This window comes from Orcinus orca, chromosome 2, assembly GCF_937001465.1.
Source record: "Orcinus orca chromosome 2, mOrcOrc1.1, whole genome shotgun sequence".
Taxonomy (NCBI): Eukaryota; Metazoa; Chordata; class Mammalia; order Artiodactyla; family Delphinidae; genus Orcinus; species Orcinus orca.
In genome coordinates, this window is record NC_064560.1 from 88,492,180 (window position 1) to 88,518,862 (window position 26,683).

The 26,683-nt window shown below is 35.3% G+C and overlaps 1 protein-coding gene and 1 pseudogene across 5 annotated transcripts in view; one reads left to right on the forward strand and one right to left on the reverse strand.

The window, feature by feature from the left end:
• UACA (uveal autoantigen with coiled-coil domains and ankyrin repeats) overlaps positions 1-26,683 on the forward strand; it is a 109,763-nt gene that overhangs the window by 71,691 nt on the left and 11,389 nt on the right. For 4 of the 5 annotated variants that reach the window (XM_049706916.1, XM_033439977.2, XM_004276250.3 and 1 more), the window contains 13 exons: positions 342-430; positions 3,508-3,572; positions 4,369-4,426; positions 10,214-10,284; positions 10,388-10,494; positions 13,707-13,888; positions 15,056-15,093; positions 17,794-17,862; positions 18,929-19,036; positions 19,584-19,616; positions 20,505-20,603; positions 24,153-24,189; positions 25,371-25,423. In XM_049706916.1, the coding sequence (XP_049562873.1) occupies positions 342-430; positions 3,508-3,572; positions 4,369-4,426; positions 10,214-10,284; positions 10,388-10,494; positions 13,707-13,888; positions 15,056-15,093; positions 17,794-17,862; positions 18,929-19,036; positions 19,584-19,616; positions 20,505-20,603; positions 24,153-24,189; positions 25,371-25,423 (1,009 nt within the window). The remainder of the gene's footprint in view (positions 1-341; positions 431-3,507; positions 3,573-4,368; positions 4,427-10,213; positions 10,285-10,387; positions 10,495-13,706; positions 13,889-15,055; positions 15,094-17,793; positions 17,863-18,928; positions 19,037-19,583; positions 19,617-20,504; positions 20,604-24,152; positions 24,190-25,370; positions 25,424-26,683) is intronic. The other variant, XM_033439976.2, reaches the window with a different exon arrangement.
• Positions 12,242-13,203, reverse strand: LOC101273717 (mitochondrial import receptor subunit TOM20 homolog; annotated as a pseudogene).

Sequence of the window (26,683 nt, forward strand, 5' to 3'; positions counted from 1 at the left end):
TTGTTTTGGCGGTTTCAGTATGTTTGAAACTAAGTAAAATAATCTGATAGAAACTTTTCAGTGCATTTATTAAGGTCTAAACACCAGTGCCTTTGTTATTGAAATGATAAACTATAGAGGTAATAATGTAAATTTGGATTAAAATGAGTTTTTCAGTAATATGAGATAGGTTTCTTTTTTCTTGGATTAAATATATTGGTGTTCTAATGTAGCCTTTAAAATGCATGTTCACACGTGTGTGTATGTATGTGTGAGTATTGAATATAAGGTGACATTTATGTAACATTTAAGTTGACCTTGAGTAGTTTCCATGGCATAACAAGTATTTTCTTTTTGTTTAGCTTTCATGTTGTAGCCTCAAAGGGGAATCTTGAGTGTTTGAATGCCATCCTCATACATGGAATTGATATTACAACCAGTGACACCGCAGGTACGTTTGCCTCCATAGTCAGTTACAAACAGAGAAGACAAGCATTGTCCACTGCCAATGCTCTAAATCAGAGCTAAGTGTGATTTACAAAGAGAAGTCCTTAACTTTCTGTTTCTAATTAACTGAGGTATTGTTCTGGGGGAGAGGGCAAGTACTGGGCATGTAGCAGAAAGGATGACCGAATGGATGAGCAGCTGGAGACCTGAGGTCTAGGGCTGGTCTTGGTAGTGCTACAGGATTCTAAAATCTCAGACTCTGAAGAACCTTTAGGGGCCATTTAGTTTATACTCATATACTATTCAGTATATGAATTCTCGCTGTCCTGAGGTCATTTGGTTTTTGGTTGGACATTTCTTGTGTTGAGGAACTAACTGTCTCATAATAACAACATCACCAGTAGTGATCATAACAAGAAGAGGTGACACTTATTTAACATAGACTTAGCTACTCTGCTAAGCGCTTTACACATACTAACTCATTTTATCCTCACATCAAGCCAATGAGGCTGCAAGGCACTGCACTGTTAAGCGACTTACCCGGGGTCTTTCAGTGGATGAGTCGCAGTCAGAGTTTGTGTTTTTAACTATTATGCCTCATGAGGAGACCTGGTCTGTGTTTAGCTAGCTATGTTTATAAAAATTATTTCTAATAGACAGTTTAAGTCTGTCTCTTACCAGGCCTTCTGCTTAAACTTAGTCATACCTATGTCTATCTTTTAAAATATTACAGCATAAGTTTGTCTGCACATCACAAGATAGATTTTAAGTATTTGAATATAGCTATTGCTTTTCTTCAGTGTTTTAGTTTTCTGTTCATCTGGACAATCATTCTCAGTTCTCTGAGACCTGTGGCAGCTTATTTCTCTGCACTTCGACTTTGTTATTCAGTTAAATACGGGAGCTGACATAGAGCAGAGAATGTCCTTAACAACTTTAATTTTTATCCTATGACTCCATGTATGGACAAATAAATACATTACTGTTAACCAACATTGTGTTTGGAAATGGAAGGCAAGCGGGGAGAGAGAGAGAGATCACAAATGAGTTAGTGAGGAAAAGCTTTACCTAAAGTTACCTTAATTGAAGATGAAACTCAATTTATTTGCCACCTTTGAATGAACAAAAAGCTGTTATTACTTATATATATGTTTTCCACTGATGCAGAAGAATATTTATTTTTAGAAATTTTGGATTAACCATACCATTTCAGAATTCATAAGACTTTATTTATTGTGCTGATTCCAATTCAAACACGTGTCTTTCTTGTTTTTGTCTGTGTTCTTTCTGCTCTGGACATTTCGGCCTAGTGGCCAATCTAAGTGACTTTTGCCCTCCCTCCTTCAGTGCAGATGAAGCTCAAATGCTTTCCCAAGCTCAGCAGACGACGTCTTTTCATATACTGCACTCTGGCATACCTTGCTTTACCCATTTTGTCTTTTGTTTTTGCTGTTGTTTAGTCATGTATTTATTGATGGGTTTAATTATGTTTGTCTTTAGAGTTGTCCTTTCCTGAGAACAAGGACCTTGTCTCATTTGCTGTTATAGTGTCTGTTATAATCCAGATGTGGATATTTGATAAAAATTTGATTAAACAATCTTTATGTATTTTATCTTAACTCCTTTATTTGCTAGCAATATAAAAGTAGATTGAAAATAACCAGATTTCAAGTTAGTGTGGTTTTGAGGTATTTGTGACCCAGGTCTTGCCAGGTACGCGCCTTTGATATAATTCAGGGTGATATGCTTTAGATGTGATATTTCCATGATTTTTTGCTGTCCTATCTCAAGTGGCTGGATTTGGTATTTCCTTAGCCCTGACCTGACATTTTAATGTGACCAAGTTTCTGTGGCGTTTTGGTAAACACCAGGGACTGTTGCCACTGTATCTATCCTCACTATCCACTCCATGCTCTCTCTTACTTCTCATGTAAGCACCAGTTATTCTAGTCACTTTTCAGGATGTGAAATGTTTCTAGAAAGTTTGTCCATGACCAGTAGCAAATTGAAATTTGAACTTGTTACATCTGACTTATTTGTAGAGGATGTTTAGGAGTGGTTGAATATGTTACCTGTTCAAAGGTCTGGACCCACTGCCTTTTGCTCTAGAACCTGTTAGCTACACAGAAATGATCAGACCCAGCAAAACGTATTCACCTATCTACATGCATATAAAACTGAATGAGAGTTGAAAGTCAATTTATTCCTTCATCCAGGATGAACAGAACACACATTACTTTTCTAGCAGAAAGGTCTACTTGTGAAGTACAATTACGTTTGGAGAAGTTTGTGAAGTTAGAGGGAAATTAAGAGCATTAAAGATTGGAAGCTGGAATAGTCTGGTGAAACCCTTGTAGTTTTCACCATCCAAGAAAGATATTTGTGTAAAGAAGTACAATTAGGAGAAATAGTGTTTGGAGGTAGAATGTTCTCTGCGAATTACCTTTTTCAGTATTCAGAGTTAACCTTCCAGATTATCTGGTGACCTCTTCCCTGCTCCCTTCATCATTTCCTTTAAATTTGCACATTTTAATCACATATTTGAACAAATTGTCTGATTTTCAGAGACAGAATCTCTCTGTAAACTTTGAATTTTAGTTGAAGCATAAAAATTTGTTAGAGAATACCCTTTCTTTGACTCACATCTCTTAACCTTTCTCCATTTTAGTATCCACACTGCCTATTGAGAAATGTTATGTGAAATCTAGTTATCTTTCTCTCCCTCCTATCCCCGTTCCTTTTTTTTCTTTCTCTTTCTCTCCCTTCTCTCCTATGGCAATATTTAATTACTCTGTTTCAGGAACTGCTCCAGGTATTGGAGATACAGTGGTGAATAAGACAAAATTCTTGCTCTGTAGTGCGTTTGTATGTTTATTTTTTCTTCCCACCTTCATTGTTTTGGTGTGTACATTATCTCTAATTAAAATCTGAAACTGCGTGAGACATCTTAGAAACTTAAAGCATGCCTACAAATGAAGTAGTCTGTCAACTGATTTTGGAAAACTGAAGCACATTTCTAAGGAGAAGTCACATGTGAAGAAAATAACCCTTATCATATATTTAAAATTATTTCTTTTCTAGGGAGGAATGCTCTTCACCTGGCTGCAAAGTATGGGCATGCATTGTGTCTACAAAAACTTCTACAGGTAGTAAAAGTGGTTAATACTTTGACTTTATTATTTTGACTGCAAATAACAGATGTGTTTTTGGAACTTGAGATCAAAGAAAATAGTAGGCTAGCTTTGACTATTAGCTTACATAATATTTTTTCCATCATTTGTGAAAGAATGTGAACAATAAAGAGCAAAGACTCTGAGGGAAGTGAATTGCATAACTCAGTGTATTAAAAATAAACAACAAAGACTTGACCTTCCTGTTGACATTAGCTGGAGATTGGAATTTTCTGTCATCTGGTATATGACTTGAGATGAAGTGATACAGCATAGGATCTATATATTTCTGTATAAACATCAATAACTCAGACTATGTAATAACATCATTAGTTAAGCTTATAATCAGGCAACCACAAAATTCTGTGAACTACTGGGCTAAGTTACATTTTCAGTTGAAAGGTCTAGTCACACATTTCCTTAAACATGTTTGCCACTAAGTTTCACAGCAGAACTCATTTGTTTTTTCTGATTCAATTGTTCAAGTTTTAATTCTTGCTGGAAAAAAAACCCCAAACAATAACAGTTTCTATATTTCATGCGATTGTAATGTACCATATGTTTTCCTGTTTACTGGAATACTGTTAAATTTACAGTATAATGTTATTATATTTGTCGCATGTCAAAATATTTATGGCTTGTCTAGTACTCTTTAGAGTTTTTGATAAATGCAATATTTTTAAGATTAAATAACAGCTGTTCATTTGAGTCTCGATATTTAACTTGGAAATAAAACTTTCTTAGATTACTAAATATCTGTGTTTTAAAACAGTACAGTTGTCCCACTGAACATGTAGACCTGCAGGGAAGAACTGCACTTCACGATGCAGGTAATAAGCAAAGGTTTCACTTGGACATAAACAAATCTTTTTTAAAATGGCTGGGCATTTAAATTAATTTCAAAGTTTTAACATGAATATATTTGTATAATTCATGGAGAAACAGAATGTTATGAATTTTTTATTTATTCAGATTTGAAATTTATTGGATTGTACGGCTTAAAAAGAATCATTCAGCCAATATTTACAGGCCAGGTTGCTAGATACTGAAAGTCCAAAGATGAATAAACCATAATCCTGCTCTCAAGGAGCTGTAAGTACCATGTGTTTGCTTGGGAACTGGTAGGAGAAATGGGAACGAGGAAGACTTCTCTTTCTTAAAAACTATATTTACCTCATTAACATGTCTGAACCTCATTTTCCTCATCTGCAAAATGAAGTTACTAACACTACTGCAGTAGTGGTTATAACTGAATCATGAATAGTACCTGGCATGTAGTAACTTCTTAATTAATGGTGATGGTGCTTGTTTTGATTTAGAGGTGTCAGTGCTGAATTACATACCATTGTAATTTGCTGTATTTTAAAAGAGATTTATATTAGTAATTTCAAAGATTTTATTAATCATACTGTATATCAAAATTTATCTGCATTATTCTTTAGGTGTCTTAAAGAAAATGATTAGAAAAAAGTTAAATATTTAAGGATTTTTGGAATGTAAGATAGTCTGACCCCTGGGCAGACTCCTCTAAGACTGAAATTCCTAGTTAACTAGGTGTTCAAAGGAAAAGCAAAACAAAACAAAACCTACTGTTTCCTTTCATGTATATGGAATATCCTTGGTAGATTAGAGGATTAGAGTAGTCTCTGTTAAAAATGTATTATACTTCAAATTTCCTTCAAACTTTTATACTTTTGATTTTCTTCCTTTTTAAAAAAATCTTATGTATTTTTGTGATAGTTTAATCTCTCACACAATGCATTTTTTAAAATTTTGGTATAGAGTGCTATTATTTTCAGAACATTTTTACATACATTGTCATTTAAGCCTCACAATGACTCCTGTGAGTTTCTATAGTTTTATATTTTTATGATAATTTTGTATTACTATTTACATAAACAAAAATATTAATTAAAAAATAAATAAAAACATAGACCTAGATTCATATGTGATATACTTATCAAGCTTGTGTAGTTATGGGTTCATCAAAACAAATTTATAAATTAAACTTAAAATCATAAAAAATTATAATTCATTTCTGTAGCACTAATTTATTGTTTGATGGAAATTTTAAAATGATTTTGCTGCTTAATGAAGTATGAATATATGTCACATGATATTTCTATTCTCCTACCACCTTCTCGTAGTTGTTTTTTAATCCATCCAACCTTATTAATAATCATGTTTTAAAAATTATTAAAAATGTTATAATTATTAAAAATTTAAAATAATCATGTTTTTAAAATGTTAATAATCATGTTTTAAAAATTATTAAAAATGAAAATTTGAAACATAAAGTTAGACTATCATATTAAAATACCTTATACCCCTCATCCAGCTGAGACAGTTGTCAGCATATGGCTAATCTTGATTCATTTATACCACCACCCATTATTCTCCTCTACTTGGCATATTTTAAATCAAATCCAAGACATCATATAATTTTATCCATAAACAATTCAGCTTTTATCTCTGAAAGATAATGATTCTATTTTGTAACCTAAGTGTAATACCATTATTACACCTAATGCATTTGAAAATGTTTTCAATATCATTTACTCAATGTTCAACTTTTTCTAGTTGTTTTTATTTTTTTTACTGCTTAATTGAGGTATAATTATTATACAAAACTTGTATATAATTATTGTATAATGTAATAACGTATTGCACATAATTAACAATATGGTATTGTGTACTTTAAAATATATTAAGAGGATAGAGTACTTAGTATTCTCACCAAAAAAACCCCCCAAAAACAAACCCCAAAAAACACACAGACACACAAAAGGACACAAGGAAATTTGTGGAGGTGATCCATATGTTTAGTACCTTGATTGTGGTGAGGGTATTACAGTGTATGCGTTTGTCCAAACTCATCAAAATATGTACAGTAAGTATGTGTAATTTTTTGTATATTATAGATTTTATTATCCCTGTTTTTAAAACTGGTACAACTTAACAGATTGAAATTTTAATATTTGTTCAGTAGGTATACAGATGAAGTTAGAATGAAGACCAAGTTGATGTAGTAAAAGAACTCCAGTATCAGTTGCTTATAAAAAAAAAATGGAGTGGTATAGGTTGGCAGGTGGCTTGAGGTCATTCATGAACTGAATTCTTTCCATCTTGTTGCTCCACTTTCCTCTGGTATCTTCCTCAGCAATGTCATTGCAGCAGGGTTGTAGTCATATCTGCGTTCCAGCTGGCAGGAAAGGGAAGGAGAATAGGAGGAGCGCATGCCCACAGTCTGAGGCCCAGATTTGGAAGTGGTAAATAGCCCTCTACTCATAATCCATCAATAAGACCAAAGTCAGTTGGTTGTATTTATCTGTAAAGGAGGCCCAGAAATGTAATCTCAAGGTAACTAGTCATGGCCGAGCTGCCACACTGTAGAAGAAGGGGAGAACAAATTTTGGTAACAATTGCCACAGTCCAGCCCTCTGGCCTTCCAGATATTCCTGCAGCCCCTACTTTCCACACATAGAACATTATCCCCACCCCAAGGGAGAGGATACATAACCAGTTCAGTCACTGAAGCCACCTCAAAGTCTGGGATTTCTGGGTGATGTGCACTTGTGTATTTTTGGCTCTGAAATGGCTCTTCATGGTCCAACAGTTTGTAAACTCAAAGAAAAGAGATCTGCTCCTCACAATATAGTGATGCAGCAAGAACAGGATAAGTAAAATAAAGACTCCCTTTTGGAAACAGGAGAACTGGGAAATACACAGCAGTCACTATTCAACAGCAGGTTTCAGATACTGCTGAGCAAAACTTGCAAAGGCTTTCAACTGAGATCTTGGAGTAAATTTCTTGGTTAGCTCCTTCAGGTGCCCCCCAGTTTTGTTTCCTAGGAGAAATCCCTTATTGTCCTCTGTGGGCCCTAGCTCTGCCTTCTGGAAGGTTCTTGTCCATTATCCTCCAAGATCACAGGTAAATTGGATGTTGGAAAGTATGCCCTCTATATAGGCAGCTTAAGCACAGGAAGAGTTATTAGTTTTAGCTGACTGGGCTTTTGGATTTTGGGGTAGTGCATTCCCTCAAAACCTTGGTAGGTTTCTGGCCTATTTGTTGCCAGCCACTTTCATATGTCAGGAACCATTTATTTTCTGGACATAAAGTTCTTAACCCTCCTTTATTTCTTGTTTTTATTTCTGGACTCATGATTCTCTACCTCATTTTATTTTATTTTTTTAACCAAAATTTAGAAAATTTATTTATAAAATGTTCAATACTGTGTAGAACATTAGGTTAATTTACAGAGTTTTTAAAAAATTTTATTGGAATATAGTTGATTTACAATGTTGTATTAGTTTCAGGTGTACAATGAAATGAATCACTTATACATATACACATACCTACTCCTGTTTTAGATTCTTTTTCCATATAGGCCATTACAGAGTATTGAATAGAGTTCCCTGTGCTATACAGTAGGTCCTTATTAGTTATCTAGTTTATATATAGTAGTGTGTTATGTCAATCCCAATCTCCCAATTTATCCCCCCCAACCCCGTCCCCTGGTAACCATAAGTTTGTTTTCTACATCCGTGACTCTACTTCTGTTTTGTAAATAGGTTCATTTGTTCATTTTAATACTGCCACCTCAAAGTCATCTGAAATAATAGTCTTGGATGGGAATATAGTATCCTCAATCTGATCTTTATTCCAGGACTGGATCTGGTTTTTTTGTTTTTTTTTCATTTTTCCTTATTGGGCTGTCTTTGAGAAAAGTTGTGACCAACAATAGTTTTATATCTTGCTGTTTGGTATAGAGAAACAATTGGCTTCTATACCTGTGAGGTCCCAAATATCTAGAAACTCTATTCCCTTCCAACTGTGTTCATAACTAATTCTTGCTTGACCTCATCTCTTTCTTGTTGACCTCATCTCTTTCTTACTAGAAGCAGTAAGCAGCCGCCAATATGCCCTAAAATTTGGGCTCTTTTCTATTGCTTCACCTAGAAAGGCTCCATAGTCACACAGTGTACCTTGTAAATTAGCACAGATGATAGATCTATCAAACGTTTTGCCACAGTGTGAGAAAAATCACAAGGTTTCTAGCCTGAAATATGTTTACTGACCACCTAGTACCCAACCACTAAACCAGTGCTGTATAATTTAGGTATCTGTTACAACAGCACCTGACTCCTGATAGCAATTTTTGTCTTGGTTAGGGATAAGATTATACTGCTGTGACAAAATAAAATAACATTTGCTTTAAACACACACACACACACACACACACACACACACACACACACACACAGAATTTATTTCTTTCATGTCACAGCCCTAATGATCAGATTGGCTTGTACCTCTGCTTCATATAGTCATTCAGGGACCCAGATTTCTTCTATTTTGCAGTTCTACCATTGCCTGGGGGTGTTGTCCTCATCTTTAAGGCTGAAGCTGATAATAGGTACCTGTTATCCTGCTAGCAGGAAGGAGAAAGATTATGGAAGAATGTATAACCACTTTTTAAAGCCCTAGACTCAGAAGGTAGCACATGTCCCTCATGTCAGACTCCATTGGCATGATCTAACTCATGTGGTCATGCCTTCATGCAAAGGAGACTGGGAACTGTGGTCTAGGTGAGCCACCCTGTGCCCAACACAGTTTTATTACCATGGAACAAGGATGAACGGCTGGCATTCTCCATCATCGCACCTTTAATACTGACTTGATTTGTTCAGTATAGTATAACTCTGGAATTTTTTATGCTTTACATTTTTTCCTTCTTATCTTTAATTGGGCCTGAATGGTTGTTATTTTATAATTCCTGAATTAATGTATTCAGTTTCAATTTATCTTTTTTTTAAGATTGATTATATATTTTATATAAAAGACTTGCTGGATTAAAGACATCAGAAATGAAAAATTGACTTGATTTTTTAATGTATGTTTGGTTTTACTTTATTGCACCAAAAAAAAAAAAAGAACGCTGACTTAGTACTTTTTTGTGCACATAAACTAATATCAACTTATAAAACTTTTATAAAAACTCGTGGGAAGTATAAACACAATCGTACTTTATGAATTTGACCACTTTTTTCCTGATACAAATATGAACTCTAGTGTTGATCAGAGAAGAGGCATCATGTGATTTTCTAATATAATTTTTAGCAAAATGACCCTGCTTTTGCATCAAGGGCAGACATTGCAGTTTCTGTTTTGAAAAGGAAATATGAACTGTATGAATCATACTTTATTTACTGTGGGTCTTCTGTAAAGAAAAAAGTATGTGATTCTTTTAAAAAAACTGCACTAACACTTCAAGGATTCAGTAAGTTATAGCCATACTTTAAAATATACTATAAATAGAAAGTTTAAGTGTGATTTTCATTATCAGTGGTTACCCTTAGCACAGCAGTATATTCTTGTCCTCTGCAAGAGTGACAGTGTTCCTTGGTCCTAATAAATTATACAAAATTTACAAAATGATCTTATCTAATCCATTTTCAGATAGAAAAATCAATGCTTATAATGCTAAACTGAGAGTGAAGGATGTGAAGTTTAGTACTTTAGGGATTGAAGAATTTAGGCCTTATAGGGGTCTAGCAAAACACCACGTGCTACCAACAGATGTTCACCATTTATCATTTTCCTTTGTTCCTCAAAGCTATGGCAGACTGTCCTTCTAGCATACAGCTGCTCTGCGACCACGGGGCCTCAGTGAATACCAGAGATGTAGTAAGTCAGTTTATGTTTATTCTCATTTCAACTCACGTATTCTGACTTTCATGTTTTGGGAGACTCGTTGTCTGAATGCTGTCTTATTTTTCTTGTTGCTTAGGATGGGCGGACGCCACTTGTGCTGGCTACTCAGATGTGTAGGCCAACAATATGTCAACTGCTGATAGATAGAGGGGCGGATATTAATTCCAGAGACAAACAAAACAGGTAATTCTTTTATCACGGCTCCCCAGACACCAGCTCGATGCACAGTGATCCTGAAGCTCTGCTGCTGTGACTTGGCCTTTCTATCCCCTGTGGTTCTCCCTTCCTTGGAATTAGCACTCACTTCTTCTTACTCTTCAGAGTTGGCTGAAGAAGGAGGGAGAGGGAAATGGGGGATGATGACAGGGTAAACTCGAAATACAGGCAGTGATTATGGCCTGTGTTCAGGTCAAAGAACTGAAGAAAAGAGTAATTATATCCTAGTTATTTTGAGCTTATAAAATAATCTTTAATGAAATGGGCTCAAATAAGGAAGAAGAATAAAAAATGACATTTACAGTCTCTACTTCTTCATTAGTGAATCTTTTGAGAGTAAGGGAGTTCTTGCGTGTCCTGGAGCTTGACATGTTTCAGTGTAGATTTTCTCAAGGTGTTTTCTCTCCTTTCTGCTGGGCACAATGCCACCTCCTTCTTTGAAACTGAGTTCATTTCTGTACCCCAGTACAGATTTCATTAATTTATTTCTGCACCTGTATTTGATGTTATTTTAGTTGGTGTGCACTAACAATTTCTATCTGTAATTCTCTCTGTCCTCTTTTCTGGGTCTAGTGTATCATGCTGCTTGCTATATTATAATTCTGATGTTTATAGTCACGGAGTTTCTGACAACAAAGTATCTGAAATACATCCCTTCCACCAGTTGAAGCATTACAGTAATTTATGACAAGTTTCTGAGATTGTATAGATGATTACTGGTAAAATTGTTGGTTTCTTTTCAGTTACTTTTATTCTTCTAAACACGTATTCTATTGTTTGTAGTTCACTGGAAGTAGATAAGTATAATTAGTCTTTGGATGTCAGATTTTATAGCTCCGATTGTTTTCATTGTTCAGGCATCTCAAAGGAGGAAATTCTTAAGCAATTAAATCATTAATGTGATTTTTAAGAAAGTGGCTTTTTTTATATTACTTTGTTTTTGTGATACTGTGATCTGGCTCCAAGCATGTTTAAGAAAATTTGATTGAAAAATAAATTTTAGGATCAGAAAGGGGTGATCTGGCTGATCCACGTATACAATGCTTTCTCTTATATTTTTCCAAGTATGTTTGTGTTATTTCATTGGAACTTCACAAAAAAACCAATGCGATAGGGCAATGTGTATTATATTTAGACGACATATCAAATGGTTTTAAAGGTAAATTAAAATCTGTTTCTGACACTCTGTATTCAAGTTTCTTTTCTTTCTTCCTGTCTTACCTATAACATTTTTTCCCTTATAACAAAAAATTTGTTAATGCCTGTTTTATGTAAAACTGCATTCCAGCAACTACCGGGGAGTATAAAAGAGGAATAGAACAGACATCAAATAAAGGCAAAAATCAGTTTCCGTATGAAATTCAATATTCACAATTGAAGACAGAATCATATATAGGATAAGTCACTTCATTTCATTAAGTGTTGGTTGCCTCAGCAGTAAAAATAGAGAATTTCTAGAGTACTTCTAAATTTCCATGATGATTTAATTGTTGCATTATTATGATCTGCCAGTCATACTGTTAAATGTTTAAGTGCTGACGATTCTGTCATGGCCGAATAAACCAGTGGTCCATGATAATGGGGTTAATCAAAGAAGGTTTATTTGAGGGCTTCCCTGGTGACGCAGTGGTTGAGAGTCTGCCTGCCGATGCAGGGGACACGGGTTCGTGCCCCGGTCTGGGAGGATCCCACATGCCGCGGAGCGACTGGGCCCGTGAGCCATGGCCGCTGAGCCTGTGCGTCCGGAGCCTGTGCTCCTCAACGGGAGAGGCCACAACGGTGAGAGGCCCGCGTACAACAACAAAAAAAGAAGGTTTATTTGAGAAGGCAAATTTTAAAATTAAGTGTGAAAATGTGAAGGAGATGTGTAGGAGAAGAAAGGCTCTTCTAAAGAGAGAAATCAGGAACAGGAATCTGATTCTTGTTTTGGAATAGAAGGGATTCATTGGTGACGTTTGCATGATGTGGTTCAGTTCACAAAGTGATTTATTTATTTTATTGTTTTCAGTAACTGATAGTGTATTTATAAAATGAAAACCTCTCTAACAAAATACACTTTTCACTGGGAAAATAAATAAAACAGACAAATGGATCTACACAAAGTAAAAATTAACTTTGGTAGATTTGAGTGTAGGACAGTCCATAACAAGCTTATTTGCCCTTACTCCCCCAGAGCTGATCATCTTTCAAGTTAAGATTTTTAAAATATTTTTAAATTGAGATTATTATATTGACATTTGTTTCTCATTCCACATCATCTTCAGCCAAGCTCTGAGCACTTACAGTTCTCTAATTGTTGGGAGCTTAGTCAGAAGCATCTGGAACACTGGTGGTGGAAGAGTTTGCTGCAACACTTGCAGTAACTGCTGTGGCCGTCCACACACAGCAATTGCATTTGTCAGATGGTCAACACCCTTCTCATATTCACCTTGAGCTAGTAACTCTTGCAAGCTGTATTTCTTCAAGGAAGAATTTCTGAACGGCTTCAGCATCTTTAAGGTTAGGTAACTTGGAAAGTCTGGTTCTCTCCTTGGCAGGCTTCGGTTTCTTTCTTCGTTCTCGCAGCCTGTTCTTGAAGTTAGGATCTCTCCATCTCTTGGGGTCAAGGTAAATGCAGTACCCAATGAAAAGGGCCCCGCACGTACCGGCGGAGATGGCGCTGTTCCGGCCCTCCATCTTCTCTCCAACGAGGAGGAGTGGGGTTGGCGGCAGCAGGGCCCACGATGAAGCCGTTGGCCGAGAACCCTCGGAAAGGACTGTGCCACTCTGTCCTGCCGCCCGCCGTGAGGGACGCGGAAAGGCCTGCAAAGTGATTTAAATAGCTTGGGTTTATCATTGTAGGTTTTGCACAGATAAGGTGACAGTATCAGTTGTGGAAGATCTTTGTGGCAATTAACTTGTAGTACATAGAAGGACTGGAATAAAGGAGGTTAATTTGGTAGTAGAAGTAACAGATGTGTGTAGGTAGATGTAAAATGCTAGCTCTGCAAACTAAGACACAAAACAAATGTTTTTTATAAATGCAATGGAGTAAAAATATGAAGTCAAATCTGTGTCTATAACAACGTGGCTTTTTAAAGTAATATCTGTTCTTTAAGAAGGGGACCTCTGAAAGAGATTTCTGAAATTTTTTTTTTGATCCTTCTCAAGGTCTTTTATTCTTCCATCTTGCCTTCTAGGACTGCTCTCATGCTAGGTTGCGAGTATGGTTGCAAAGATGCAGTAGAAGTCTTAATCAGAAATGGTGCTGATGTAACCTTGCTGGATGCCCTTGGCCATGATAGTTCTTACTATGCAAGAATTGCTGACAATCTGGACATTCTAACCTTACTGAAGACTGCATCAGAAAATACCAGCAAAGGTACCAGCAGTTTTCTGTCACTAGAAAAGTGCTAGTTAATAAAGAGCAGCTTTTAAAGGTTTAGGTGGTAGAGCTACAGTTCGTAAGAGGCAAAACACTCCTTACAATAAGCAGTATTGGTTCATCTGCCTCAGCTCTGCGGTTTTACATTATAGTCACTTGTTCTGAGGCAGTGTGTGTTACATTTATTGTCCAGTTTATCCAGTCAACCCTACTCTACTGTGGAGTAATTTAAGAACTGAAAAGAAAGAGCCAAATAAAGTGTTTTGCTAATATATATTTTTTGATGAGGAGGGGTGAAGTGCTTAAGCTCTTGTACTTAAAAAGTTTTAAAGAAAGAATCATTGTTTAAACATGTATTTAAAATATTCAAGTAAGATTTATTGAATACTTGTGCCAAGTATTTTCGTATGCTTATTAAAGAGAAATTGGAAAGCACAGAAAAGCACAGCAAGTAAAATCAACCACTCATTCTACCACTGAGGAGCCTCTACTAACATTTTGAGGAATATCTTTCCAGTCTTCTCTCTGCATAAAATTGAGGTCACCTGTAGTGAGCTGTAGCTTACTTTTTGTGTAATATAGTTCGAAGACTTTTCCCTCATAAATAAATATTTTTTCTACAGTATGATTTTTATCGATGCATAAAATTCCATCTAAGTTTAATTTAATTAAGCAGTTTTCTATAGGTGTCATTTAAGTTGTTTATACAGTTTTTACTAATATAAATAACCATTTAGTGACTGTCCTTATGCATAAATATTTTAGCATATTTTTATTATACCCTTAGGATAACTTCCTAGAAATTGAATTAAGAGGTTTCAGGTTATGCACATTTTTTTAAGCTTTTAATATATATCGAAAAGTTGCCTTCTAATTTAGGATGTTTTAAATTTTGTATTTTTCACCTGTCTCCCCTCCCTGGCATTGAATATCATCTACAGGGATGTTGTCATAGGAAAAAAAAAATACTTTGCCGATTAGATAGGCAAAAGTGATATTTCATTGTTGTTTTAACTGTAAGGTCGTAAACTTCAAAAGAAACTTAAAAATTTATTTCTTTAATATTGACTTAATTACATAATTGGTGAATGCAAATCTACCCAAGTTAACCTGCTGTTTCACTGTTCCTCTTTCTCCTCCCTTTCCCTCTCTTTAAATCTTCAGGGAGAGAAGTTTGGAAGAAAGGACCATCTTTACAACAGGTTAAAAAATTATGTATATTGTGCAGTTTAAGTAAAGTGTTGAGTAAACCTGGGTAATGGTTATATATAACTGTTTTGAGTTTAAATGCATGCCGTTCTCTCTTCCCAGTTAATCATGCCCATGTAGAACCTAGGTCATGAGATCCTGAGGCTTTATCCAGACACTGTCACTCAGCTTGAGACAATGGGTCTTAATTACAATGAATGTATCCAATGGGAAATAAGTAGACTCCTGATTGCTGGTCTTGAACATCCAGCCTTTTCAAGTATGGAATATTGCACCTTGTTGAGTTTCTTCGTTGATGAATATTAGCTTGGTAGACCCTAGACAGTTTTCTCCTATTCTCCCTTAGTAACAGAGTCGAATATCCCCTGATGTGGGAAAATTCTTCCAAGCAATAAGAAATGAAGAAAACAGAATTCAAAACTGATTATATATGTGATTTCAATGCCACTGTTAACATTTTGATTTCTTTTTCTTTTTCTTTTTTTGCTGTATTTAATTTAATGAGGATTTGACTTTTAAAAAAACACAGTACGTGAAATAATTCATACCTTGCACTAAGTTTATTATCAAATCACTATTTAACCCTGGTTTTGTGTCTCAGTCTCAGTAGATGTCTAATCATTTCCCCTGATCTCTTCGAGTTAAAGTGTGTGGGGTTGCTTTGCGCACTCTTAAACCATCTCACCCAAAGCTAGTGTAGGCAGCTCTCCTCTTCTGCTGACTGTCCCCTTCCAGGCTTTCAGCTTTTCTCTAATGAGAGGGACCTGAGCACTTCCAAACTCTGAAGAGAAGTAATCAGGTACCTTCTGAGCCATCCTGTCATCATTCTGTATCATTTCTGTAGCTTGCACCTGAATTTGAAAGCTGTATGAAAGCATGCTTCCTTTTCAGTCCATCACAATTAAGTAATATGTCCCTGCATGGGTCATATCTGCTGTCACTTTTCTTTCCCATCTGGAGCAGCTGTTTCAGACTTTTCTCCCATTCCTCAGATAACCTAAGTGGGTGTAGAGGGAAATAAAATGTGCCCTCTTATATCAATACCAGGCATCTCACACATATTAAGAGAAAAACTATTTCTGAAATATACATGTATTTAAAAGAAAGAATTATTGAATATTAATATGGGAATGGTATCTAAATGAATAGGAATTATCTAAATGAATTCATAGAGTTAATATTCTGCTAAGAACAGTAAAACTCATTTGTTTCAGTTGTTAATTAAATACATTTTAAAATATCTGCTGTAAATAGGATTTGTTTGTGTACTAAGGGACATATAATCCTTGTTATCAAGAAGCCTACAGTATAGTTTAAAAAATAAGATGTATTCAGTTACTTACTATATGCCCATTACTGTTCTAAGTGCTGGGGATATCAGCGTTCAAATTCCCTGCCCTCATGGAGCTCCCAGCCCAGTGAGAGAGATGAACAGTAAGCAGATGGGTATTTAGCACCGTGGCAGATGCTTTGAAGACAGGCAGAACAGGATTAGGGAATGAAGAGGGAGAGGGCGGGAAGCTATGTTAGATGGTGTGGTCAGGAAGTGACTGACATTCTAGCAGAGGTCTGAAGGAAGTGAGGAGGGAGCCAGCGGCTCTGTGGGTGAAGCCTCAAGGGCAGAGGGAAGGGCAAGTACCAAGCCCCTGATGAAGGAGCATGTTTAACATGCCCGTGGGGCAGTAGAGGGGCAGAGTGACAGGAACCAGAGACCAGAAGGGAAGGCAGGGGCTGAAAGTGGTATGTATGATGAGACTGGTCAGATTCCACGTCAAGAACGGCCCTTTGGTAGAAGGAATGAGGCTAGACATGTAGTTTGGGCCAAATCGTGGATACAGAGCATCGTCTTAATGGGAACTTGTTCCTCTAATTCTAAATCCAAGCTCTTTAGTACGATAGTTTAAACACATGAGTCAACAAATAATGTGGAACATAAAATTATCTTGGAAAATTAAAGCATTCACGTTTTGTTTCTTTAGCTCTCAAAAAGGAAGAAAGAAATACCTTTCTAAATTATTGTGTAGATTTAAAGATCAATTTGGGCAAAAAAATTATTTTATCTCTTGTTTAGTGATTGTATTGTGCTTTTATTAAAGCAAATCTCTAAGCTGGAATAAAGTTTCAAAGCAGTAAGTGTACAAAAACAGATCATGTACCCAACCAAGTCATTTAGAAATCTTTTATATAGCTTTAGTCAGTGGATTGTCTATCTCTTTCTTATCACACCCTTTGATATTTTATCTCATCAGTACTCAAAGAAGTAATTTCCATATTTTCTCTCAACATTAATGTAACTCTCCCCCGCCTCCTTTTTTTAAACACCAAATTCTTCTTTTGGGAATGGTAGCTGATGCTTTATAGTACAACGTGAGTTTTGCCTCTAGTACAAATTCTCCTTTTTAAAATTTGGTGACTTTGGTTAAAATAAATACTTAGCAGTAGGGGTTTTAAATTCTGGGTTTTTTTTAGTATTTAAAAAATAGATTATACTTGATTTATTTAAAACCTATATCCTTAAAGATGCTTTCCATTTGGAGTTTTAAGTGGAAACACTGCCACCTTGTGTTTTGTACAGCAAAATTTAAACTTGGATAAACTGAAAATCACTAATTGGGTGTATTGCCTATTGAGGAAAGTGTACTTTTCTATATTCTCATACTTGCTAACCTGTGTTTTCTTATGTTTTACCAAAGCGAAATTTGACGCAGATGCTAGATGAAGTAAATATGAAATCAGATCAGAGGGAGCATCAAAACATTCAGGTAAAAAGAGAAAAAAAATTGGTATCTTCCTTTGCAAAGAATTCCAGCATTGTTTGTAGTGGGGTTGGGGAAAAGAAAGGAAGCAAAAATGCGGGGGAAATGAGTAGGGGATGGAAGGGCAGCTTGTTATGTTTTGTGATTCTACTTTCTTGCCAAATTCCTTCTAAAAGAATTAACTTTTGATATGAATGTTTGAGTCAGTGTTATCTTACAAGAAGTATTGTTTTAATATATATTAGGAAGTAAATAATTTAATAACTTTCTGTAAGTTTTTGTTGATTTAAATATATCTGTTTGGGGCCATAAATCATAAATTTGTATTCCTTTTAGAAAATTAATTATAGTGATAAAAATGATGGTTATCAATGTAAATAAACAAAATCTGAACTTTTTCTTAAAGTATTTTTTATTTTGATTAAGAAAAATAATTTCGGTAACCACATAGCACTTTTTACCTTTTATGTTCGTCAAAGTGTTCAAAAAATAATTATTATTTGGATTGTGTTGGAAAAAGAGCCATAATTAAATGGCTTATTTTATGACTGAAATACCATTAAAATATAAATTGAATAGCCTTTTCCATATGTTAAACCAAAAGCATTTTATTTGGGTTTTCATAGTTTACTATGTAGTGTTAAGAAAGTGAACTGTAGCCTTCAATTGGAGGCTTAAATGTTTTATCAGAGCACTGAAGTATTGATATTCTTATGCTTTGTTAAACTCATAAATTTGAGAGGTGTTTGGCAAAAGTTAAAATGACATATTCTTCTGCTATTTTCTATTTCCAGATGATGCTTTTATTTCTTATTTATTAGAATCATGATGGTTTGCTGTCTTTGTATATAGTTGTATTTATTAGTTATCATAGGACTATAATTTTCTGCGTTATTTCTCATGTATAGATTTTAAATTATTTGAATGTCATTGAAATTATTGTATCTTTGTACTTAAAGCTGTTTTATATATGTATATATCTGTTTATGATAGTGAACTGCTTTTAGAAATTTCTTCCGTAAGAATTGCTCCTTTAAAGTTGGTCTGGCACCTGTTATCTTTGCTATTTAAGGATCTGGAGATTGAAAATGAAGATCTGAAAGAGAGGTTGAGAAAAATTCAGCAGGAACAGAGAATATTATTGGATAAAGTAAATGGTTTACAACTACAGCTGAATGAGGTAAATAATCTGCGTCATACCAGAAAAATCCAGAACTGTTTTACTACGAGTCATTATCATCGGTAACAAATTGTTAATGACGGCCCATCACAGCTAGTCATGGTGCCAGGTGCTAAAGGAGGTAAAATCAGGTCATTGCCCTGTGGAAAGTCATATCTTATTAGGACCTTTACATGAAACAAGGTCGGATCTAAGAACAGAGAACACTGTTGGTCTGTGGTAATGACAAAGGACTGAACTGTGATTGGAGTTGTGGGATTAGAGAGGAAGAAGTAGACAGAAGACATGAGGAGGAAGAGCAGGTAAGAGTTTTAAGTAACTGATGGGGTCTCAGAAGAATCGAAAGTGCTTCTGAACCTGGTTAGTGAGAAGCATGAATGACAACGTAGAGCACAGAAGTAGTAGCACATAGGCATTTTCTTCTCACAGCCTCATCCCCAATCTTAATGACATGCACCAGTCTTTTTAAAAGATATTTGCCAAGCTCATGCTTTTTAACATAAACTTTCAAGAGTGAAAATACATTTCTTCTTCTTTTTAAATTTAGGAAGTAATGGTTGCTGATGATCTGGAAAGTGAGGTAGGATGATAAGTTTTACTTTAAAGCTGTAAATTGTTGTGTAAATTGAAGATAACATTGCAGTAGAGGTTTAAGTCCTGAACTGACGTGGAGACAGAATTCTCTTTTGGGTTATTGCTCAAAGGAAAAAACAAAACCTATGTGTGACTGTAAAATTATGTTTTGAGTATAGTGGCGTGGGTTATTGTAGGCATTTTCTTGTTACTGAAATGAGCCTCTAAATGGCTCATTTTCTGTGAAACTTTTCATGAAAAGATATAAAATTCTAAGCATTATAGAGAAAATGTCTGAAAATGATAAGATTTAAAACAAACCACAGAAATTTGAATTTTTCATAATATTGTTTGTGTATATTGTATATTATTAGTATAGTTCTACAAATTTTGAACTCTACTAATAGTTAAAAATTGACCAGGTTAGGGCTTCCCTGGTGGCACAGTGGTTAAGAATCCACCTGCCAACGCAGGGGACACGGGTTCAATCCCTGGCCTGGGAAGATCCCACGTGCCACGGAGCAACTAAGCCCGTGCACCACAACTACTGAGCCTATGCTCTAGAGCCTGCAAGCCACAACTACTGAAGCCTGTGCACCTAGAGCCCGTGCTCCGCAACAAGAGAAGCCACTACAATGAGAAGCCTGCACACCGCAAGGAAGAGTAGCCCCCGCTCGCCGCAGCTAGAGAAAGCTCACGCATGGCAACAAAGACCCAACACAGCCAAAAAAAAAAAAAAAAAGTTCCGTTTTTTAAAAAAAAAAATTGACCAGGTTAGAGAATTCATTAACTATAGTCCTCAAAGTAATTCTAATTCACATTTTCTAAAACACATTTTTAACACAATTTCAAGCACAGGGTGATTTTGCTCTGTATTTATCTCTTTCCATTTCAGAAAGAAAAGCTGAAGTCCCTTTTGGCAGCTAAAGAAAAGCAACATGAAGAAAGCCTAAGAGCTATTGAGGCTCTGAAAAATAGATTCAAGTATTTTGAGGTATAGAAAGCTTAAATAAATTATTTCATGTAACTCATAATGGGCCGTGGTAAAGGGCTTGAAGTCAGGCTTGAATTTGAATTATCACTCTCTTCTTTATAGTGTGACCTCGGGCAATTTATTTAAAGTCTCTGAGCTTTGTGCTGCTTTGGCAAAATTGGGGTGATTGTCCTTTTTTCCACAGAGTTGTTTTAAAGGTTAAATGAGATCATTGAAATTGACTAAACTGACATTTAGTTCAGTTCCAGTTTCTCTTCCCCAGCCTTCCTCTTTGTCATCTTTACCTTTTTAAGACATACTTTTACCTGTAAAATTACAATGATTATGATGGTATTAATAAAAAGCATCATTTAAGTGAAAAGCAGTAATCCCAGGATTATCTCAGAAAGGACCTTGTGCATATATGGATTTGTTTGGTGAGAGTAGTGTGTTAATAAGGCTCAGATCATATACTTATCTTTTCTTGGCTCAATTAGCTCTTAGTTTTTCCAAGACTATGTTTTTTTTTGTTTTGTTTTGTTTTTTTTGCGGTATGTGGGCCTCTCACTGCTGTGGCCTCTCCCGTTGCGGAGCACAGGCTCCGGACGCGCAGGCCCAGCGGCCATGGCTCACGGGCCCAGCCTCTCTGCGGCATGTGGGATCTTCCTGGACCGGGGCACGAACCCATGTCCCCTGCATCGGCAGGCGGGTTCTCAACCACTGAGCCACCAGGGAAGCCCCCAAGACTATGTTTTCTTTAAACTTTTAATCAAAATACAATATACGTTAAAAAGAACATGTTAAAGTGAATAAGTTGAAGAATTTTCACAAATCTAACATCCCAGATCAGGAAACACCACATAACTAGTACCCAGAAGCCTCCTCACGCTTGCTCCTTGAACCAAGGGTGACCACTCTCCAGACTTTTAACTGCATAGATTTGTTCTGCAAGGCCAAAATATATATTTTATAAATGTTGTTCATCATTGGGGTGACTGAAGAGAGTGGCTGATTCATTGTGAGTCTTTTATCTTTATTGTGGAATATAACTCCAAAGTACATAACAAAAGTAAATTTTTTGTGTGTAAATTTAAAAATATGGGTATAGCTATGAAAAAGAATGTAAAGACATGGATGTATCTCAAGACATAATGTTGCATGAAAGAAATCAGACACAAAGAGCACATACTGCCTGACTCCTTTTCTGTGAAGTGCAGAACTAGACAAAGCTAATCTATGCTAATACAGGTCAGAATAGAGGCCACCCTTTGGTGGCCGGTTACTGACCAGGACGGGGCATGAAGAAACTTCTGGGCGTGCTAGACAGGTTCTATATCTTGATCTGAGTTGTAATTACACAAAGTATACATATGCAAAAATTCATTGCACTGTATACTTGTGTACTTTATTGCAGGTGAGTTATGCCTTGATACATTAAAAAAAAAACCAACCAAAAACCTGTGTTTATATTTATAGACTGAATTCTGAAATTATTTAGAAACAGTTTTATAAGCTAAAGAACAGTCTAGTATAGGGCCTTCTATCTCTTTTCACATTTGAAGACTTTTTTTAAGGTTAGTAGTGAAACTAGTGATAGCTAACAAGTTCATGACCCCCAACCGTGTGCCAGAAATTACTTTGTGCACTTTACCTGCATTTAATAAACACATCAACTTGGTATGGTATGTTTTCGTTTTATCTCCACTTCATAAGTGAAGAGACTGAGGCAAAAAGCAGTTTACCCGTGTGGGGTTTTATAAATAAGAGTAAGTGTCAGAGCCAGAGCCTGAACTCAAGCAGTTTGTGCCCCTAACTACAATACCAGTTTTCCACTCACTGGAGAAGATACAGAAGTGTATGTGTGCCTTTGAAGTATTCATCAAAGTTTGACACCTATAATTGGGTACTGTTTTTGTGTTATTTTTCTCCTAAGAGTAGACTCCCATGTCTTAAGAATAGATGGTTTTCTGTAGCTTCAGACAAGTCTGTAACTTTGAATGAGGTTATTATAAACTATAGGAAAATACTTACTGTTTCTTATAAAACAAAATATGTTTATTTCAGAAAAATTTAAAAATATAGTTAAACTAAAAGTAGAAAATAAACACACCTATAAGCCCAGCACTCTTAGCACCTGACATCCTTTCAGACCTTTGTTTGTACATAACTTGTGTTATGTACATGAATTCAGCAGGTAGTCTTATTATTTATCCTGTGCTGTAAGTTTTTGCACTCAATATAATGGGGGCATTTTCCCCAGTCAGATGAATTTTTATACTAGAAATTATTTATAACCTTCAAAAAGAAAATTCCAGGGTCCACTTGATATGTGACCCAGTATTTATGAGAGCAGTCCTTAAAAACTAAGGAATCATAATTTATAAATATTGAATATCCACTACTATATCATCTCACATACTTAAAAGTCTTCATAAACTGCCAACAGAATTGCTGTGTTACGTGTAATACTTAATATGTAGGCATTTTCCTTATAGAGCAGGTTTGGGAAAACATGGATATTTTAGAACAAGGCTAATTTTATGTTGTAACTCATGCATTTGTTTTCATTTGAGTCATCAAGTCAAGGTAATGAACCCAAACTAAGTTTTTTGAACTCCTTATGTGCCTTGGCCTCCCCTTACCCATTCATGTATAAGCCCATTTACTACCTATTACAGACTCTAGTATTAAATATTACTTAGAACAAAGAGCTTACCTAAGTTTACAGATATTTTTCCATACCCTTGGGGCAATAAGTATTAATGGGACGTTAATTTAGTTACGGAACTGTGGGCCGTTTTTGTCATGGTCACCTATCAGAGTCTGACACATAGCTATTAGTACTAATATAGACAGATACACAAACATGAAGTACATCTGCATACCTTTACTCTCAAAAGTATAGTATTTTAATTTATGTTAGGTTCTTTGTGTCTGGCTTACTTGGGATAAGGAGCAATCCAAATATATTTTAACTCAGAGTATCTAAAATTTCTCTATTATTCTCCTTTTCCTAACTCATGTATTGATGGATTTATTATGAACTACATGTACTCTTTGCCTCAGTTTCATTTCCTGCTCTCTGTCTCCTTTTACCTTCAAAGGTAATTGGTGTTCCATAAATTCTGAAAGAGGGGGTTAGGCTAACGTTTCACAGGCGATGAGGTAGGGTTCATGCTCCCCAAAGGTGGTAAAGTAAATTGGTTTATAGAGGTGAATGTGGCATTTCCTTCCTTTGAAGTAAAGAAACAGCAGAGAGTATGCATTCAACGTTGTTTCATTTCATTTGGAGCTTGTTTTTTTTTTTTTTTCTGTTGAGCAGTCAAGTTTTTCCTTGAAATACTTGGCTGCTTTTATTAAAATGCTGAGTGAAGTAGTTTATTCCCAACTGATCTCTCTAACTGTGTTCTGCCTTTCTGTGAGTTCGAGTAGAATAATACCCAGGAGAAACAAGGAATGTTGAAAATGTGGTTTTAATGACTGGATCATTTAGAGCTAAAATAGATACAGAATTTAACAAAATGAAGCAGTATTCACCTAAAATGTTTTAATGTATCCTTCTGATTTCAGAGCAATCATTTAGGATCGGGAAGTCATTTCAGTAACAGTAAGTATAAAAGTAAAGATTATCATTACAGTTCACACAGTTCAAGCAAAAAAAAGAATGTTTATGCCTCTTTATTTCGTCTAACTGTATATGATATTCCTGCTGCAAAACTTCATCCAGCTACTTGTGTGTTATACCTCAACATGGAACTAGGAAGAGATTAAAATGACTCCTGTAGTCTCTAACATAAAATCTGGTAATCACTGAGGCTCTGATTTTCCTTAGGACCTAGATTTTTAAATTGTATATTGTACACATTACCAAATTTGCCTTGTCGCATGTTAGACATTTATCTTGTGATATTTGGTGCCTGCTTTTTATGGAAAGAGACGTAAATATAGTTTTCTGATTTGGAGAAATCTTTGGATATAGTCTCAATGCAGGTAAGCATTTTAAAATTAGATGTTCCATAAATATTTATTACTTTAAGACTATACATAATTTTCCCTTTTGTTTATTCTCCAATTTTAAACAATTTCTCTAGAAAAATCCAATTTTTTGCTTCTTGTTGAATATTAAATTATCCGTTAGCTAACTACAATCGAAATATTTATCCTATAAATTGCAAAGAACACCATTTTTATTTTGACTAATATACATATTTCATAATAATCATTTAACTTATTTAGTCTAACAATTTTACATAATTCAAAAAACTAACTTAGTGGGACTTCCCTGGTGGTCCAGTGGTTAAGAATCCGCCTTCCAATGCAGGGGATGTGGGTTCGATCCCTGGTTGGGGAACTAAGATCCCACACGCCGTGGGGCAACTAAGCCCGCGCACTGCAACTACTGAGCCCACGCACCTCAACTAGAGAGCTCGTGTGCTGCAAACTACAGAGCCCACGCTCTCTGGAGCCCGTACGCTGCAACTACTGAGCCCGTACGCTGCCATTACTGCAGTGAAGAGCCCGTGTGCCGCGACTAAGACCTGACACAGCCAAAAATAAATAAATAAAATATAAAAACCAACTTAGTATCTATTCAAAAGAATATACATACTTTCCTTATGTATATAGGAATAATAAGGAAAAATATGGATATTTTAGAACAAGGATAATTTTATGTTGTAACTCATGCTTCTTTTTTACTTGAATAATGAAGGAGATAATAACACCAAATTAATGCTTAGCCTTCTTTGATATGGATATTTAAGATATCATTTATTTGGACTTATTTAGGAAAAGAAGATATGCTTCTTAAACAAGGTCAAATGTACATGACAGACTCACAGGTAATATTTTATTTTAAAATATATTTATAAAAATAATTGTGCCTTTTTAAAAAGAGGAAAAGAGCATTGTATATTTATCATCTATATGTACATTGAATAAGGTTTTCATTATCAAAGAAAAGTTGGCCTTGTGGTCTTGAGTTTAATAAAAGCAGATATTGCTGTGTCTAGTGCCCTCTAGAGTATTTTTGGTGACAGTGACTTAAATAAGAGATTTGAATTACAATTTCATTGTCTTTGACCGTAGCCCTCTATTCTTTAACAGCAGTTGGTCACCTCTTCATATTTGCCCATTAAAGGGGGAGACAGGTATGAATAATTCAAAAGGCATTTGTCTTGACTTTTAAATGTATTGTTCCTTGCATTCAAATATATATTCTATATTTTGGAAATTCACCACAAAATAAAGCTTCCAAGGCAGAGTGTTATCTGATTTTCTTACTTGTTTAACTGCTCCTCACTTTTAGTTTCCAGTAAATACAAGGTTTGCATTTTTAGTACCTTCTGTGAACTGCAGAACTGATAAATATTTGGTCTTTTAAAGGTTTTTTTTTTACATACTTTCTTCTGTAGAAGAGTGAATTAGCCTATATGATGTCTAAGATCACTCTAAGCTGGAAACTTCTAAGATTGTAAGTTGAGAGACTGATTGTCAATCAACTGAATAATATTTAAGAACATAAGATAAATATTTGATTGTAATAAAATAAGTATGGAAATTGTGAAGCTGTGTAAGTAGTTTGTTGGTAGATGATAGTAGTCTTAGTCTAAAGATAACTGGTAAGTTGAAAGATAATTAGAAGCAGACTGAGGCTGAGAAATTATTCCATGTTGTGAATTTTCTTCTTCATCCATGGGAAGGCAGTGTGGATTGAAATGAACAACAGTAAAACCTGCCTATTAAAATAGTGGGTTGTACTCATAGCACATGGCTTTTTTACTCATAGCACATGACTTTAAAAGAGCCCTTACTGTAATAGGGTGGCTGGGGAAAAATAGAAATAGTTAATCTTTCATGGTTATATGTTCTGATACTTATGAAATATTTCAATGAGAACTTAAATTGTACTACTTTTTGTTAGCATGTAATAGAGGAAACAAATGTCAATCCAACTTTGTAGTAAGATCGTATGCTAAGTTCTAATTTATCTTTCTTTTTGAGAGAAGAAAACGTGTTTCTATTTTGTGAGTTGCTTAACATCATTCTCTTGACAATTCTTATACTAGCTAGGATTATTTTGGTAGTATTTTTATAATTTA